Below are 15,426 nucleotides of genomic sequence, written 5' to 3' on the forward strand. Positions count from 1 at the left end.
AACATAAATTTTCAACAACATGAAATTGTCACTAACATGACAGACGTTACAAATATTCATGCATATGTTCACTTATTTGGTTTCATGATTATTAACAATGTCGATGCAGTTACGTTCACTACTTCCAACGGGTAAACAGTTTGGTGTATTCACCAATACGAAGTTACGTTCACATCAGCATCTTGAAAGGTGGCATAATACAATGCATTGAACACACTCCTTGGTAACCAATCGAGCATCATTTGAAGTGTAATCAACATGTAATTGTATTCAAAGTTACGGTGTTTTCAGTTTTGATGAACCTTATGTTAATCTTTGTAGTATGATGGAGATCAACAGTTATGTTCAATCATAAGCATGAAGCGTATGTTTTTGTGTGTTCATCAATGTTCATGTATCACGAATGATTCTACGAACTATAAATGGAATGTGCAATTACTGATTTGTAACCGATGTAATTAATTAATTACCGATTTGGACATCTCTCCCAAAAAATACTCATGTTCAATTTTAATAGTTTAATATATTAAGTAATATTGAGTTTTTATAATTATTATAATATTAAATATATATTTTTAACGTGTGGTTGAAGTTGATCCTTTTGTATTCAATAGACCCACTATTTTTAACGTCTTTAATGTTTTATTCTAACGGTTTTATTTTTGATGGTTTAGTTGGAAATAAAAAATGTAATTTACTCATACAACTATTATAACATTAAGCATCATGTACAGTGTGATCCTTTCAATCTCGTCACACCTTAATTGACTGAAAATTATCATGCACATTGTCGTTGAAAAGTTCATCTTCTTTTGCTTAATTGGTGCTATTTCAAATGAGCAATCCTTTTACGCGATATAGGGGTTACACATGTCTGTTGGTTTTTATCATCGAATTTCATTTGATAGAACCAAACATTTGTGGTATGAAAGAGAAAGTATCGGCATTAAAAAAACAGGGTTAGCAGTTTCCTTTGGTGTTAGCCGTTTTCAACAATGGTTGTTAAGTTCCATACATGAAGTCCCCTTGCATTGGGGCAATATGGTCATTTTACCCTTTAACATTATGATGTGAAACTAAAAAACAACTCTTCCGTTCCATCTATCTCCTCGTGTTGTTCTTTTATATTTTAACGTTGATTAATTTATAAATAAAAACAAGGATCAACTAAGAGTTTATCTACTGTATTTAATCCATCATCTAATAACCAAAACAAAAGGCAAATGTTAATTAATATCCCTTGTTTTTTTTTTTTTTGAAGTATATAATATTTATAAACGAGCAAATGCAACAAATAAACTCACACACCCTTCTCACCTTTTGTGGGGTTTGAACCCTTGACTTCCTAGGAAGCCAAAGGCTACGATACTGCTAGGCCGAAGGCCCTTTGATAATATCCCTTATTCTTGTTTAAGGATCTAGAAACAGAGGTACCCACCACCATTAATTACCATCACAAATCCAAAATAAAATACAAATTTCATTTATTTACAGTTCATGATAAATAAGTAAATCTTAAAAGAAGTAAAGAGCCCATGGAAATTTATTGAAAAATCAAATATATAGTAAAAACCTAAATCACAATACAATAAAAATCCTAGATTAAAATGCAATCAAAATCCAAATCAATGAGAAGAAGAAATTAATGTCTCCCCCACCTTTTGGATCATGGAATTCCCTTTCTTGAAACAATAAAAAGTACAAAAAAAACATTATTCTAAAATCTCAACAAAAATAAAAAGAAATGTATATCTGAATTGGTCTTATCGAAATAAACTTGAAAATATATTTATTGAAAAATAACAATTTAGAAGTCATGTAATCAATTTTGGTTTTTCCTCATATATATATATACATATATATATAGAGTGAGAGAGAGAGAGAGAGATCAATTTTAAGAAATTTAGATCATTTTTTTTTTCACCAACAGACTTGAGCCAAATCAGTTGGAGGTGCCATATTCGGCGATGATATTAGACATTCACATATTGTTGAGAGGGGGGTAAACGGGCATTGTATGTCACAAAGTATCGAGTTCCTATAGTGATAAATATTTATAATAACACCACGTAATAATAATGTTGAACGCATTTAGACTAATTGTCTTCAAAATATACATTGAAGGGATAAGATATATTTCAACACCTAGTACGTTGAGATTTGAAGCCAAGTCAAATGCATGAACTTGAGTCATTAGTTGAAGTTGTTATATATTGAAAACATAGAGGTGTGTCCTCCATGAATGTGTCAAGTCACTACAATACGAGACCGTTCTTTGTGGACAATGGAAAATAGCGTTACTGTGAACATGTATCGTTGTCTGTAGATATGGAAACAAATAATGAGCTCTTTATGGAGCATTTGATTCACCAGAATTTAGGAAGAGTACAATGATAAGTTTCTTTAATCAGGTCAGTCAAAAAGCTCCACCAATAATAAGCAACTCTAGAACCTTCAACATTTCAACCAGTAACAGAAAAAGCGTTGTATATATATTCCATGTTTGGGTTTATCAAATATATGAAAAAAATATAGCATAAACAACTCGTTACTAGATTTTGTGTTTTTTTATAGTCACCCATCTCTTAAAAAGGAGATGATTGTTAGGTTAAAGAACGAACAAACACATAAACACCCTTCAAACTATGATGTATGCTCGTTTTTGGAGGTGATGTAGTAAGATGATAGCTTATTCTATTTGTGCATTGTATGTTTGGCCATAAGATTTATCATCTTAAGATGTGAATCTTGTTTGAGAAAAAAAATGTCTCTTAATGGTTTTAAAACCCTCTGAATGATTTTGTATCATGAGTCTTCCTTAACCATTCAACGCCCTAATTTCATCATAAACAATTGTCGAATTATATTTCATTTTGCACTATATATCATGAGAATCTTTTAATCATTTTACATCAAACCATTAAGTAATTGTCAAACAACCCATTAGTAGATAAATGAAATAACTTATTTAAGTTGTTAACGGACTTTCCTTAAATAATAATCATTAATAATTTAATATTAAAAAAAGAAAAGAAAAGAAAAGAAAAGAAAAACAGTGATTGCATCGCGCACAGATTACGATCCGCGTCATTTTGTTACTGCCCGTCCGATTTCACTTAATCCAACGGCTCAACTCACCTCGTCAAAAACATCTTCAACCCCCAAAAATTCAGAGTTTCCCGCTCACCCGAAATTCTCCGATAAAAACCCAAAGAACTGACGTCTCAATCCATCGTCTACAACACTCACAATCTTTCTAGAGCTTCCATCCCTTAAACACATCTTTCACTAATTCCCTTCAAATGGCTCGTACCAAACAAACCGCCAGGAAGTCCACCGGAGGAAAGGCTCCGAGGAAGCAATTGGCAACGAAGGCCGCAAGGAAGTCTGCTCCGGCAACCGGAGGAGTGAAGAAGCCACATAGGTTCAGGCCAGGAACTGTTGCTCTGAGGGAAATCAGAAAGTACCAGAAGAGCACCGAATTGTTGATCAGGAAACTTCCATTTCAGAGGCTAGTGAGGGAAATTGCTCAGGATTTCAAAACCGATCTGCGTTTTCAGAGCTCCGCCGTGGCTGCTCTTCAGGAGGCCGCCGAGGCTTATTTGGTTGGACTTTTTGAAGACACCAATCTCTGTGCGATTCATGCCAAGAGAGTCACCATCATGCCTAAGGATATCCAGCTCGCTCGCAGGATTCGTGGTGAAAGAGCTTAGAATTAGGGTTTCGTTTTGATGAACACATTGTACGGTTACCCTATTGCTATAATCAGGTAGAGTTTTTGTACTCATTTCAAGTAAATCGGGTAAGTTTTAGGGTTTATATTGTCAATCCATGGTACTCCATTATATGAACAAATGATCTTCTTTTAATTTGATACCTGGATCTTTGCATATGCTTTATTAATTTGTAATAACATATAATTTATTTGTAATTTTGAATTTAAAAAAATATACATATGCTTATAATATAGTGTAAATTGTGCATATTTTCTTATAACGAATTGTAATGGATACAAAACTTTATTATAATATATGACTAGTTTTATATCCGTACAATGCAATGGGAGCCATGAATTTTAACGATTTTGAAGTTTCACTGATTTTATAAGATAAGATTTAATGATAATATATGTTACACTTGGTCTTTACATATTAATACAATTTGAATAAATAAGAGTTATGGTTCCAATTACAGACTATTGATGGAAAAAGTTGTATGACAATTTAAAATCCAATATATTTAAAATTCAACATATTTAAACGACTCCATAAATGTATTCGATTTACACAAAGAGCAAAGAACCAAGAAACTTGAGTTTTAAGATAAACACTTAAAACCAATAAAGAAAACTACAAATTTGAATAGCCTAACCTCAAAATATATAGTATATATATAAATAAATAACTATAAAAGTATAAATCCTAAATACTAAAGATATTTTTTTCATAGTATATAATAATATAATTAAGTCAAAAACTATTCAATATTGGACTCATTTCGAAGGTATTAACGAGAGGATTATAATTGTGTAACTTGTTAAAATAAAAATGTATTTTTTAAACATGTTTTAATTGATATACGATTATGTATGTTAATTTGATAAATGTTTAAAATGAAACATTTAAAAGTAAATGACGTAAAGTAATTAATTAACTAATTACAGGGGTATAAAATGTAAATTTAAAATTATAATTTTAAAAAATCGGTTGTGAGATGGTGAGTGTATGTGAGGAGAGGATGGAGTGAAAAAGTGACATAAAAGTAGTATAAAGGGTATTTTGGTTATTTAGTATTTTAAGACTTTTGCTAAATTTATTTAATAAGATAGTATAGATAAATATGAAGCACATGAGTGGATGCTTTAAAATTAGCAAATATATGGTGTTATTTTGTTTAGTGATTATGTTTATGGTTTTATATATTTTAGTGAGTATTTTGATAGATACAATGTTTTTTTTTTTGAAGTAGACGTTAAGTCTACATTTGTTTAGGGAAATTTATAAAACTAACTATTTTACATAATATTTTGCCACAAAATAACTATATTTTAGAGTTTTTGCTGGAATGATCACCCAGATTGCCCCTAGGGGCGATCCCCCTTTTCTAAGTAAAAAAAAATTTGAAAATTTATTTTCTTGGACACGTGTACTAGATGGGGGCGATTCATGTGTAAGGATCGCCCCCGGGTTAAAAAACTTTTTTTTTTGAATTTTTTTTCTAATACTAATTTCACTATAAATACCAACCTCCTACTTCATAATTTTTCACACATTTCCTTTCATTTCTCTTCTGATGATTTTCTCAGTTACTTATTTAATTATTTCAGAACCGATTTTGGATAAAATCATAATTTAGACAGCAACCCTTCTAAATCTTATGGTTGGGTATGCATGCTTCCACTCATCTGAAACTGAAAGACCCTCCATGACATGAGATGATGATGATGGCCTTGTTGCTAACGAAACCTGTGGTTGTGAAAGCATAACAGAAAGGTTCTCTCTCCATCATGATGTGATACCACGAGTGCAGTGGAATTCACGTTTATTGCTCACCCCCAACTTGTATCCTACCATCTCTATCTCCCTTCCTTCAGCCACAGGGAATCTACCTTTCTCACAACATGACAACCCACATAACCATCTTTCTAAAACTAGAAAAAAAACCCAAATAAGATAACCACAAACCACGGATGTCCGTGTGTTCTAGTCTAAGTTGAGGATAAATCAAGACTTTTCCAACCGCATCAACTCAGATCTCATCATCACATCGTTTTCTCGTGCTCTTTCCGGATCCAAGAATGATCACGATCTTTTGACCACAAACAACAACTTTTGAAAACACCATCTACTCAACACAAGGTCATATCCTGTTTCATAAAACGTACACAACAAATACACCGGAAACGAAAGAAAATCATACAAAACCATGCCTAATCGCTTGATCTATGGCAAGTGATAAGTATTAAGAAAGAAATGATATTTGGTTCGTCTTGAATAGGAACGATATTGATATAGATACAAGCAGATACAGAAGGAATCAGGGATACATATATAAATCTATGCCAAGGGTCATTTACAAGGTGGTCTAACATTGAGGTTGCATTTTTTATCTTTTTTCTTAACGACAACCTCAGCTGATTGTTACGCTAAAAGTACTTTAGAATGGCTATACAATTGGCTGATTGTTACAGCAACAAATGGAGTTTTCTTATTCCCCTGTGGATGATTCTGTTCTCTCGTTACTAAAACAAATTAAAGGTTTCACCTTTCTTGATTATCTCCATTTATATATATCATGTATAGAAGCGAGAGTACCTATGCTTAGTCTTGTTAGAGTTCCTGCTTATGTGGACATGTACACTTCGAGTGATGGTCTGAAAGTGTCTGAAAGGTTAAAACAGTAAGACAAAATAAGTGATATAATATGAGACCATGAAGGATATATCGAGGAGATTTAAGGGATTAGTGACTAGTTTCCCAGAAGGGAATACCTCGACTTGTTTCTGAAGTTCTTTGATATAATCAACAGCCAAATCCAACATGTCTGCTGTGTTTGTTTGCTGCAAATATCAAATACAAAGGCCTTAATCTCGGGACACTCGTGGTAAATATCGAAGGATGAAAACTAGAACAGCGATGATCTTACCTTGTCCATATTTGGGACAAGCTCTTGTAGCTTCCTCATCCTTTCACTTATTCGTGTTCGTCTTACCTATAGATGTAAAAGAAAGCTTTTCTTTAATCATCTTTGTTATATATGGTGGAAGTTCCAAATGATGTCGAAACAGTAAAAATGTGTTATTTGGTAGCCAAGAATGTGTACCCTTTCGGCAATGCTTCGGGGATGAGTAGCACAACCCCTTTTAGCCCTGCTCCTTAACGGCACACTATCTTGGAACTGCAGAAGTTTTTCCATGACAGACAACTCGGCCGAACTAGTTGGCAAACTCAGCTGATGAGTCAAACCAGTGGGAGCATGAATCCTCCCTTCATCATTCTGTTCATCAAGATATTGTACGGTCAGGCTCATTTGAATCAGTTACCAGCTAAGCAGCTATCATCATAATATCAAACATACACCCATTTTACCCGATTTCCAGATGAACTTAGGCTTGAAAGGGAGTTTTGATCATTTTCTCCAAGTTCTTTCAGGAATCCATCAGTTAACATTGTTGGTTCATCCCAAGAACCACCAGGGAAAGTGGTAACATAACCAGCAGTTTTCGGATGAGTATCACCAAAGCTTCCATTGTTATGGGCACTCATTCCCATGGCTTTGTCCTCGTTTTCAGGGATACGAGACAATAGTCTAGAAGATGAATGTGCCCCTGATGAGAAAGTCATCCGGCTTTTCAACCTCTTCGCGGAGGAGAACGATGAATCTGGTACACTGTCATTAGCAGCTTGAAATTTATCCATGGATCTCATCATAGAGTAACCTAAAAAGAATCATAATCAATGCATCGTCTGGGAAAAATGGTAAAAACATTATGTATATAAAGTACCATCGTCGATATTAATGTTTTCGAAAAACCCAGCTGGCGAACTACTTTGACGAAGAAGACTCGTTGGAGGATCCATCGCCATCAACGGGTCAACCACGGTGGAACCAGAGCCAGAAACAACCGGGTTATTATTATGAACGACTTGCTGAGATTGAGCGTGGTTTTGATACATCATCTGTCGCTGTTGCTGAGATGAAATCGTCACTTGTTCCTGCTTCATAGAATCCATAAACTGCGGTTCGTTTCCCCGAATTTGACCTAGATTCTGATGAGCGCTTGAATTATCACCACCGCCATCGCTGGACATGAATCTCGATAAAATCCGTTCCGTTTCGGGGCTTGAAACCCGAGGGTTGAAGAACGGGTCAATATCTTCGCCTTCATACGTACCACTGTTTATCAAATTCGAGAAATACGAACTCGGTGCTGATCTGTATCGCGTCAAACCAGAGTTCATGATTTGTTCCGGCGGCTGTTGCTGCTGCAACTGTTTCTGTTGCTGTTGCTGATGTTGACGATGGAGATCCGAATCCATTAAAACTCCAGAAATTGCAAATTTCCAACTACAGTCTACTAAATTTTCTTCAATACAACCTTAAAATTATTTCTTATAAACACTAGCAAGCACACAAACAAAATTAAAGTAACTTCCCAACAAGAAAACCAAAGAGAAACTTGACTCTAATTCTTCAATAGAAACTTACAACGCTTCATCAAAGGAGTAAACTCAAAGCTTCGCTATCGGTCCCAATACAAAACTATAACAATATCGAAAATTTGAAACAAAGATATGCAGAAGAATAGCTTTGGGACGATGATAAATGGTGAACGAAAATATCACATAGATTCACATTTAATGAAATTGGTGAAAGCAAATATACTGGCAGAGGTTTGAAGATGACAGTGGAAATAGGAGGAAGAAGAAAGCAGCCATTTTTAGATCTTCCCTTTTTCCTGTTTTGTTGGTGTGAGTGCGTTGCAGCCTACAGGAACAAAAAGCTGCTTTCACATTTAATTTACCATATTGCCATTTCACCTGATCATTTATGTTTTACATTTTAATTTATTTTTTATTTTTCTAAAACAATTCAGGGACAATCTATTTTTCCAAACTTAGAAATGGATATTGTTATATAATTAATTTTATTTTTTTAGCTATTTTTGAATTAGATTTTTATTTTATCCCGAGTTTATATAAATTAATTATCACTTCAAGTAAAGTTTTTTTTTAAAGAACTAGAAAAATATTCGTGCAATACATCGAGATATATCTTTATTTAAGTATTTTATTTTATTCTTTTTTTTATGTTGATATAATACGATTTTATGTGGTTTTGAGAAAACGATAATGTTTTTATTTTTGAATAAAATATAAATTTGAAAATATTATAAAATTTTGAAAAAAAATATACCGATAAGTATCAAATTAACTTTTTTTAAAAGTTCTCGTGCTTTGGTGTAATTTTCTTTGTTCAATTTTTTTATTATAATCTAAATTTAGATTTAGTAACAAAGAAATTTAATTTAGGTTTAATAATATAAATTTTTATAAAGATAATAACTAAAATATTCTGTTATAATTTAATGATTATCTTAATTATATTTTAAATTTTTTATATTTAAAATAAGAAGTTTATCTTGTATTTGATTATGTTTATCTACAGTTAGTTACACGAATTCAGATATGAATATTTAATAAGTTGTACTTATGCACAATTTATTTGTAATCATAAATTTTAAGTAATATGCATTAATAAACAGTACTTCGTACATAAAAAATAGTTTTTAAGAGTTTTTGTCAAATGTTTTATAATATAGTATAGATATGAAAATCAATGTGAATGCGTAAGACATTTTTGTGTAACTAAAATAAAGATTCTAAAAAAACTGGCAAAAAAGTGAATTTAGTAATTTCTCTTCTATTTATATAGAAGTCGGATCAAATTATATGTTGAAAATGCAAATAAGTAAGTTTTTATATTAATGCATATGAGACGGAAATTCGTATACAAATGCACATTTAGCATTAAGTAGATATGTATTTAGAAACCCTTTTAAGAACAAGATTTAAAATGATATGAGACACGAGATGGTGATAAGGTTGATCTCAAGTCGTAGGAGCTGCGACAATGCTAAACATGACTTAAGGCAAAACATATGTATATCATAGATACACACACACGTATATATATTCTACTATTTCTTAATTCTATTTAGTAATTTAACGAAAAAAAGGAAATATCCTACATTGACATTATATAAAGTATATCAATTTGTTACAAAAAAGGCTCGTTACAATGTAAAAAATAAAACAAGACATTTTTAAACGAAAATTAAAAGCTAAAATATCAAATAATGCATCAAAAAACCCGGGCTATAATGCACCTCAAGACGCCGTAGTGAGCACCTGGCCTTGCACAACTGCTACATAGGTTACGTGGCATTGGTCGTTGAAGATGTATCAAAATGTCATGACACGCCTTTTAAAACCCTGTTTCAAAATTATTAGGGTTAAAGTACAATATATATTGCATCATAAGCATAACGATACCCTCACCCTGGCCTCCATGACTTTATTATCGCAATGAATTGAATTGAGTGCACGCGATGAGTTATTCCAGAGGTCTAAAAAACCTTCAATATAAAATTGTTCTGTTCTTAAAAGATAAGCAAATCAAATTATAAATTTTGATGCATTTTTTAGATTATGATCTCAAAAACCCTATATATTCCATAATTGTTTTTTTGGGTCGTGACAAAGTCAATCGAGTACCAATTTGGTATGGTCGGCAATGTCTCGTTAAAAGGGATCCATCAACACTAAGATCACAAATTATATAAAAAGACAAGTACGTCAATTTGCATTTTTCATGCATTTTCGTGATTCGCCGGAACAACTTTTCATAACCATTTTTGTCATGCTAAACTTATTGGTTACAAATTTGGCATCTCTAAAACTTTCTCACAATAAACAATTCAATCAATATAATTTTTTTTATAATCTAACTCGAAAGGTAAATGAGTACAAATTCGACTCAATTTCCATTAATGCAATCGTGTACTAATGGAGGATGAAAATGATGCTGACTCGAACTCAAAAGTACAAGTGACGATACAAACTGTACAAGTTTATAATACTCAATCATCATAATAGCTCAACTGACAAAACCTTAATTCGTTTATGAGTTTGAATTTCTTTAAATTTATCTGTTAAATTAATTTTCTAGTGGAGATATATACAAAATTATCCGAATCCATGGAACCCTAAAGAAGTTTATAATGCTCTATTTGCTTTAATTTCCATTATTAATTATTTCTTTTTATATTTTTTGAGATAATAATACAAGACACACAAGAATTATAATCGGATTTATAAAAGTAACAATAATCAATCATCTTTTTTACTTTATAAGCAAATAACAAATACAAAAAAAGCGTTCTCAAATAAGGTATGTAAAAGCCATAATTATTAAAAAAGAAAATATGGGACACGATCAATGCGCCTTTTAAACCAATTCATTGGTAGTGGTCAATGTCGTGTCACAACCGACTGAGGACTACGATGAATTTTGAGAACTTACCCTTGCATGCTGCGAAGTTTTGATGTTAAAACCGTCATATAGAGTCCAGTTTGCTAGGAGAAACAAAAATGAGATTGCCAATGAGTTTACTAGGCAATCTCGATGCTTAGTCGACCCCCTTTCAAAATTTTGACCCTCCAACTTGATTAGATATCAATGTTGTTTTGTACTGTAATGATTCGAATCATTAATCGAATTTTACTTGTTTGGTCGAAAAAAATAAAAAAATATTTCAAGAATATTTTTAAGATAAATATAGTTCAAAGATTTTTTTTTTTTGTTAACCTGAATATTCAACCCGTTATGTGAACCGATTAATTATAGGGTGACGACCTGCTTTGCAGATAGTCCAGAGTCACCACATTTGAACCTCCACGGCCACAAGAGGATTTTTATTCCTCATTGAATTTGAACCTGAAATCTCTTGGTACTTTTGATTTTGAAGCCAAACTCAAACCAATAAAAAACCCTTATGGTTAGATTTTTTACGTTTGTTGTTGTTTGTTAAATAATGATGACGTCACCGTAACCGATGATCTAACGTCATGGACCATTCAAAGCCCATGCCACATGGTTCTTTGCTCAACATATAAAATGATGTCGGTTATTCCTTCACCATGTTCTTCATCTTCCCCCAAAATTCACAGTGAAACCCTACGATTCTGAATTGATATGGAACACGAATCGCTTCAGATCACTTGGTAATGTTGGGGGTAAGATCTCTCGTCACATCTCGTTTATTTGATTTTATCTATTCTTTTGATTCGTTAGATTTTGTTATTTGAGGTTAACTTAACATTCGCATGCGAACAGTAGTAGGATCAATGCTTATGATCACACATTAATATGACTCATATCATTGGATGCAGATTCTTGATTACGGATAGTTATGTTCTCATTTTATCATAATTTTGACTGTCACTTAGTAAAAATAAATATTCGTTAGTGTACTAGCGACTGTTGCTTGAATACTTTGAGTTAGCATTATACTGGAGCCGTTTAGCTCTTTTTTTTCTTCCTGGTAATGGTGGTATGGTATCGAGTATCGACCTTCACCATTTTCAAGTGATAACACCGATGTGGCTCAAGTTTCCCTAACTAAAATACCCAAGCTAGCTTTTTTCTTATTATTTTGGTGTTGAATTTCTGACCTAATCGACATCAATTTGCATTTAAACTGTACGAGGTTTGACATAGCTGTTGTTTTATAATTGAAATGGAATGATTTTATTTTTTTGGTAACTAAATGCTGATTAACTAATTTCATGTGTTTTCAATTAGGAAACATAGTTGAAATTTATTAAAATTCAGTTGGATGTATCTATATTTTCGATTCAGGTCATTACTGAAAGATCATGGAACGCAAATTCACCTATCTATTAGGGCTAGAGGAGCACAAATTGTCCTAGAGTGTCGAGTCCATAGACCGGTAGAACTTGGTCCTTGGCTTTGATACTATGTAAGATTATAGAACGTCATTAGATTACTCTCCAAAAGAAACTTTAAGTAAAAAATGATCCATTATATATAGAAGAGAAACAGTCCCAAGTCTAGTCGATGTAGGACTTTAAAAGGGACTATGCCACATCTATGGAGTTTGGAACTGGCACATCGAGCAGTTGTCATTCTAAGGTATCAAAGGAGTTAGTGGATGCTAAATGTTCGTGTATAATAGTATAAGATGCAGAAACCATCCAACGATTTTAAAGATCCTGTCCCAACTTACTTGTGAAAATATGTCCAAGCTATTAAGAGAGAGGAGTCTAGGAAAGAGAAATCATGCTATAATTGTACTGCAAGCATGAAAAACAAGTCTATTTAGTTGTTTGTTTTCGTTACAGATTGCAATTATTCTTTTCTACATGGGATGTTTTAGCTTGACCTGTATAAAGATGCCTAGATGCCAATTTCAGTACTTATCAGGCCTTATTTTTTGGTTCTCTCTACAGATGATACATCTTTCTGTTAGAATGTTAGAGCTCATGCTAGTTTCTTAGAAGATATCATTACTTTTCATAATCTGGAAATGGCTAAGGGATATACCTAATTAGTGTCATCAAAGCCTAAACATGTTACCACTTTTTCTGTTTCATTAATCTAGCATGTCAAATAGCGAAACTCCATGATTCAAATTAATTTTGTGCAATGTCAATGTCAGTATTGTACCAGCATCTGTACAAGCTTACCAACTTCATCTATCTAGTATAAAGATTAGTTACATATTCCACGAGTGTTGGTTGGTAGTAACTAGTGTGGAGTTGAGAGATGGATGCAGGGGATTGAGTCTCCTGATCTGCCTATGGCAAGAGAATAAGCACCAACTAGGGAGGTAATAAATAAGCCTAGGTATTATGGAAAAGGTCATGAGCAAAAGGATCAACATTCAAAAGGTCGATCATACCAAACCAAAAATATCCCACCCGTAGTTGGGGTCACATCCCGGGTCTGGGGATGTGAGATGTAAGCAGACATGACCTCTACTAATAAGAGTAAAGTGGCTATTTTCTTACGGCTTATGAGAAATGTGTACAGACTAATATCTTTGCATTTCACTCTCTGAAAAGTAAAAAAAATAAGTATTAAGATGCTCTAATTGCCTCTGTGCTTTGCAAATTGCAATTGCAACTGCGTGGGCTTGGATTATTAGTATGGGACTATGGGCTTGGGCCCTGCTACCCTTTTGTGGCTAATTTCTGGGTCTTCTGGCATTCAAACCTTCACTGGTGTAACAGTGGCATTAGTTATCTTCTTGATGTAAAGAATTATGGTTGGTCATGTACACAATTAACTCTCATGATAGTGCTTCGTTTTATGGCCATTTTTCAATTTTTCTTGCTCTTTTTGCAGAAACTCCACAATACAATGCCATCATTGCGAGATTGCTGATGAACTATGTCATCTATGTGGTTAAATCATGTTAGGTAAATGTTCTTTAGAATTACTATAACTTTGGTTGTAAACGAACACGAACGAACACGAATGGAAGCTTGTTCGTGTGTCGTTCGTTTAACTTAATCGAACAAACGAATAAACTTGAATGGTAAACGAACAGGATCTTTTGTATTCTTGTTCGTTCGTTAAGAAAATGTGTTTGTTCATGTTTGTTTGTTAAGATGCTAAACAAACGAAATTTTGTGTGTTCATATTTGGTTGTTAAGAAAAATGTGTTTGTTCGTTTTTGTTTATTAAGATGTTAGACGAACATATACGAATGAACTTAAAGACACAAGTGAACATGAACAAACAAACACAAATTAACAAAAAACAACCACTATTACTTATCATTTCCTACCTAAGGATAAGATGACATAATGTAAAAAGGGGTAAATTTAGAGGAAATAAAAAAAGAATTCTAAAAAACTTAATTTAATTAATGATTTTATATATTAACGTCATAATACATGAACATATTTATATGTGAACGAACATAAACAAACAAACGTAAATAAACATAAATGAACAAACGTTCATGAACATAAATGAACGAACATGGTCATTGTTCACGTTCATTTATTTAACTAAACGAACAAAAAAAATATGTTAATGTTCGTTAATAAACGAACATAAACGAAATTTCTGTCAAATGTTTGGTTTGGTGACACCCTAACTGTATATCACCATGCATGAAACACTTTATCCAAGGTCCTCGCAATTCGCGTGGTAGGAAACTTACTTTACAGTGACATTTTTCACTGTTCTTTTATTTGAATTACTTTGAAACTGATTGGGCAAACCTTGCTTAGATACACATTGTATGTAGGGATGAAAATGAGGCGGGTATTTGACAGGTAATTCATCTCTTGTTTCTGACCCCGTTTAAGCCTCCATCCCCGCCCCGCCCCGCCTAATACCCCATAGGTTCAGGGGAAGGAATCCTCGGTGGGTTTGAGGTACCCGTTGGACATCCATTTAATAAAAGAACAATAAAAACAATGTATTTTAAAATTAAAATTATAATGAATTTTCACTAGATTAATTATCAATATTCAAATTGTCCTTGAATAATAAATGTGTATATATATATATATATATATATATATATATATATATATAGAGGGTGGTTCAAATACTAACCCAATATTTTGTGCAAACTTTGCTAACCCACATCAACCAATAATGTTGCATCTTTGGGTTTGGTTAAAATGTAACCTACATATTAATGATAAAGGTATTTAGGTCATTAGTCATTCTTATGTAACTCCCAAATATTTTAATTGGGAGTTACAAATCCTACAATATCTCAAATTGATCTTCATCTAATAATGACATGAAGATTCAAATATGTTCATCTTATTGACAACTAATTCACATATGAAACCACCTACAACGAACATCATGCAC

The 15,426-nt window shown here is 32.8% G+C and overlaps 2 protein-coding genes and 1 long non-coding RNA gene across 5 annotated transcripts; 2 read left to right on the plus strand and 1 right to left on the minus strand.

Moving 5' to 3' along the window:
* Nucleotides 1–3,237: 3,237 nt before the first annotated feature.
* Nucleotides 3,238–3,889, plus strand: LOC112514194 (histone H3.2). Its single transcript, XM_025120527.1, has one exon. The coding sequence runs from the start codon at nucleotides 3,303–3,305 to the stop codon at nucleotides 3,711–3,713; it is 411 nt and encodes a 136-aa protein (XP_024976295.1). The 5' UTR covers nucleotides 3,238–3,302; the 3' UTR covers nucleotides 3,714–3,889.
* A 2,074-nt stretch (nucleotides 3,890–5,963) lies between these two features.
* Nucleotides 5,964–8,452, minus strand: LOC112518733 (transcription factor bHLH130-like). Of its 3 annotated transcripts, none has more exons than XM_025126546.1 (7): nucleotides 8,209–8,434; nucleotides 7,505–8,121; nucleotides 7,089–7,438; nucleotides 6,823–6,996; nucleotides 6,646–6,711; nucleotides 6,491–6,559; nucleotides 5,964–6,383 (listed from the first exon to the last, which is right to left on the minus strand). In XM_025126546.1, exons 2-7 carry the CDS (start codon nucleotides 8,037–8,039, stop codon nucleotides 6,330–6,332), a joined length of 1,248 nt encoding a protein of 415 aa, XP_024982314.1. In that variant the 5' UTR covers nucleotides 8,040–8,121; nucleotides 8,209–8,434; the 3' UTR covers nucleotides 5,964–6,329. The 3 variants fall into 3 exon arrangements, with proteins under 3 accessions (XP_024982314.1, XP_024982324.1, XP_024982305.1); XM_025126556.1 differs by having other exon boundaries at nucleotides 7,505–8,009; nucleotides 8,209–8,433; XM_025126537.1 differs by having other exon boundaries at nucleotides 7,505–8,452.
* A 3,238-nt stretch (nucleotides 8,453–11,690) lies between these two features.
* Nucleotides 11,691–14,183, plus strand: LOC112501292. Its single transcript, XR_003067535.1, has 2 exons — nucleotides 11,691–11,798; nucleotides 13,933–14,183. It is a non-coding gene; the product is annotated as an uncharacterized LOC112501292 (long non-coding RNA).
* The last annotated feature ends 1,243 nt before the right edge of the window (nucleotides 14,184–15,426 follow it).

The sequence above is a fragment of the Cynara cardunculus genome, assembly GCF_001531365.2.
Source record: "Cynara cardunculus var. scolymus isolate 2C chromosome LG 1, CcrdV1, whole genome shotgun sequence".
In the NCBI taxonomy this organism is placed as follows: domain Eukaryota; kingdom Viridiplantae; phylum Streptophyta; class Magnoliopsida; order Asterales; family Asteraceae; genus Cynara; species Cynara cardunculus.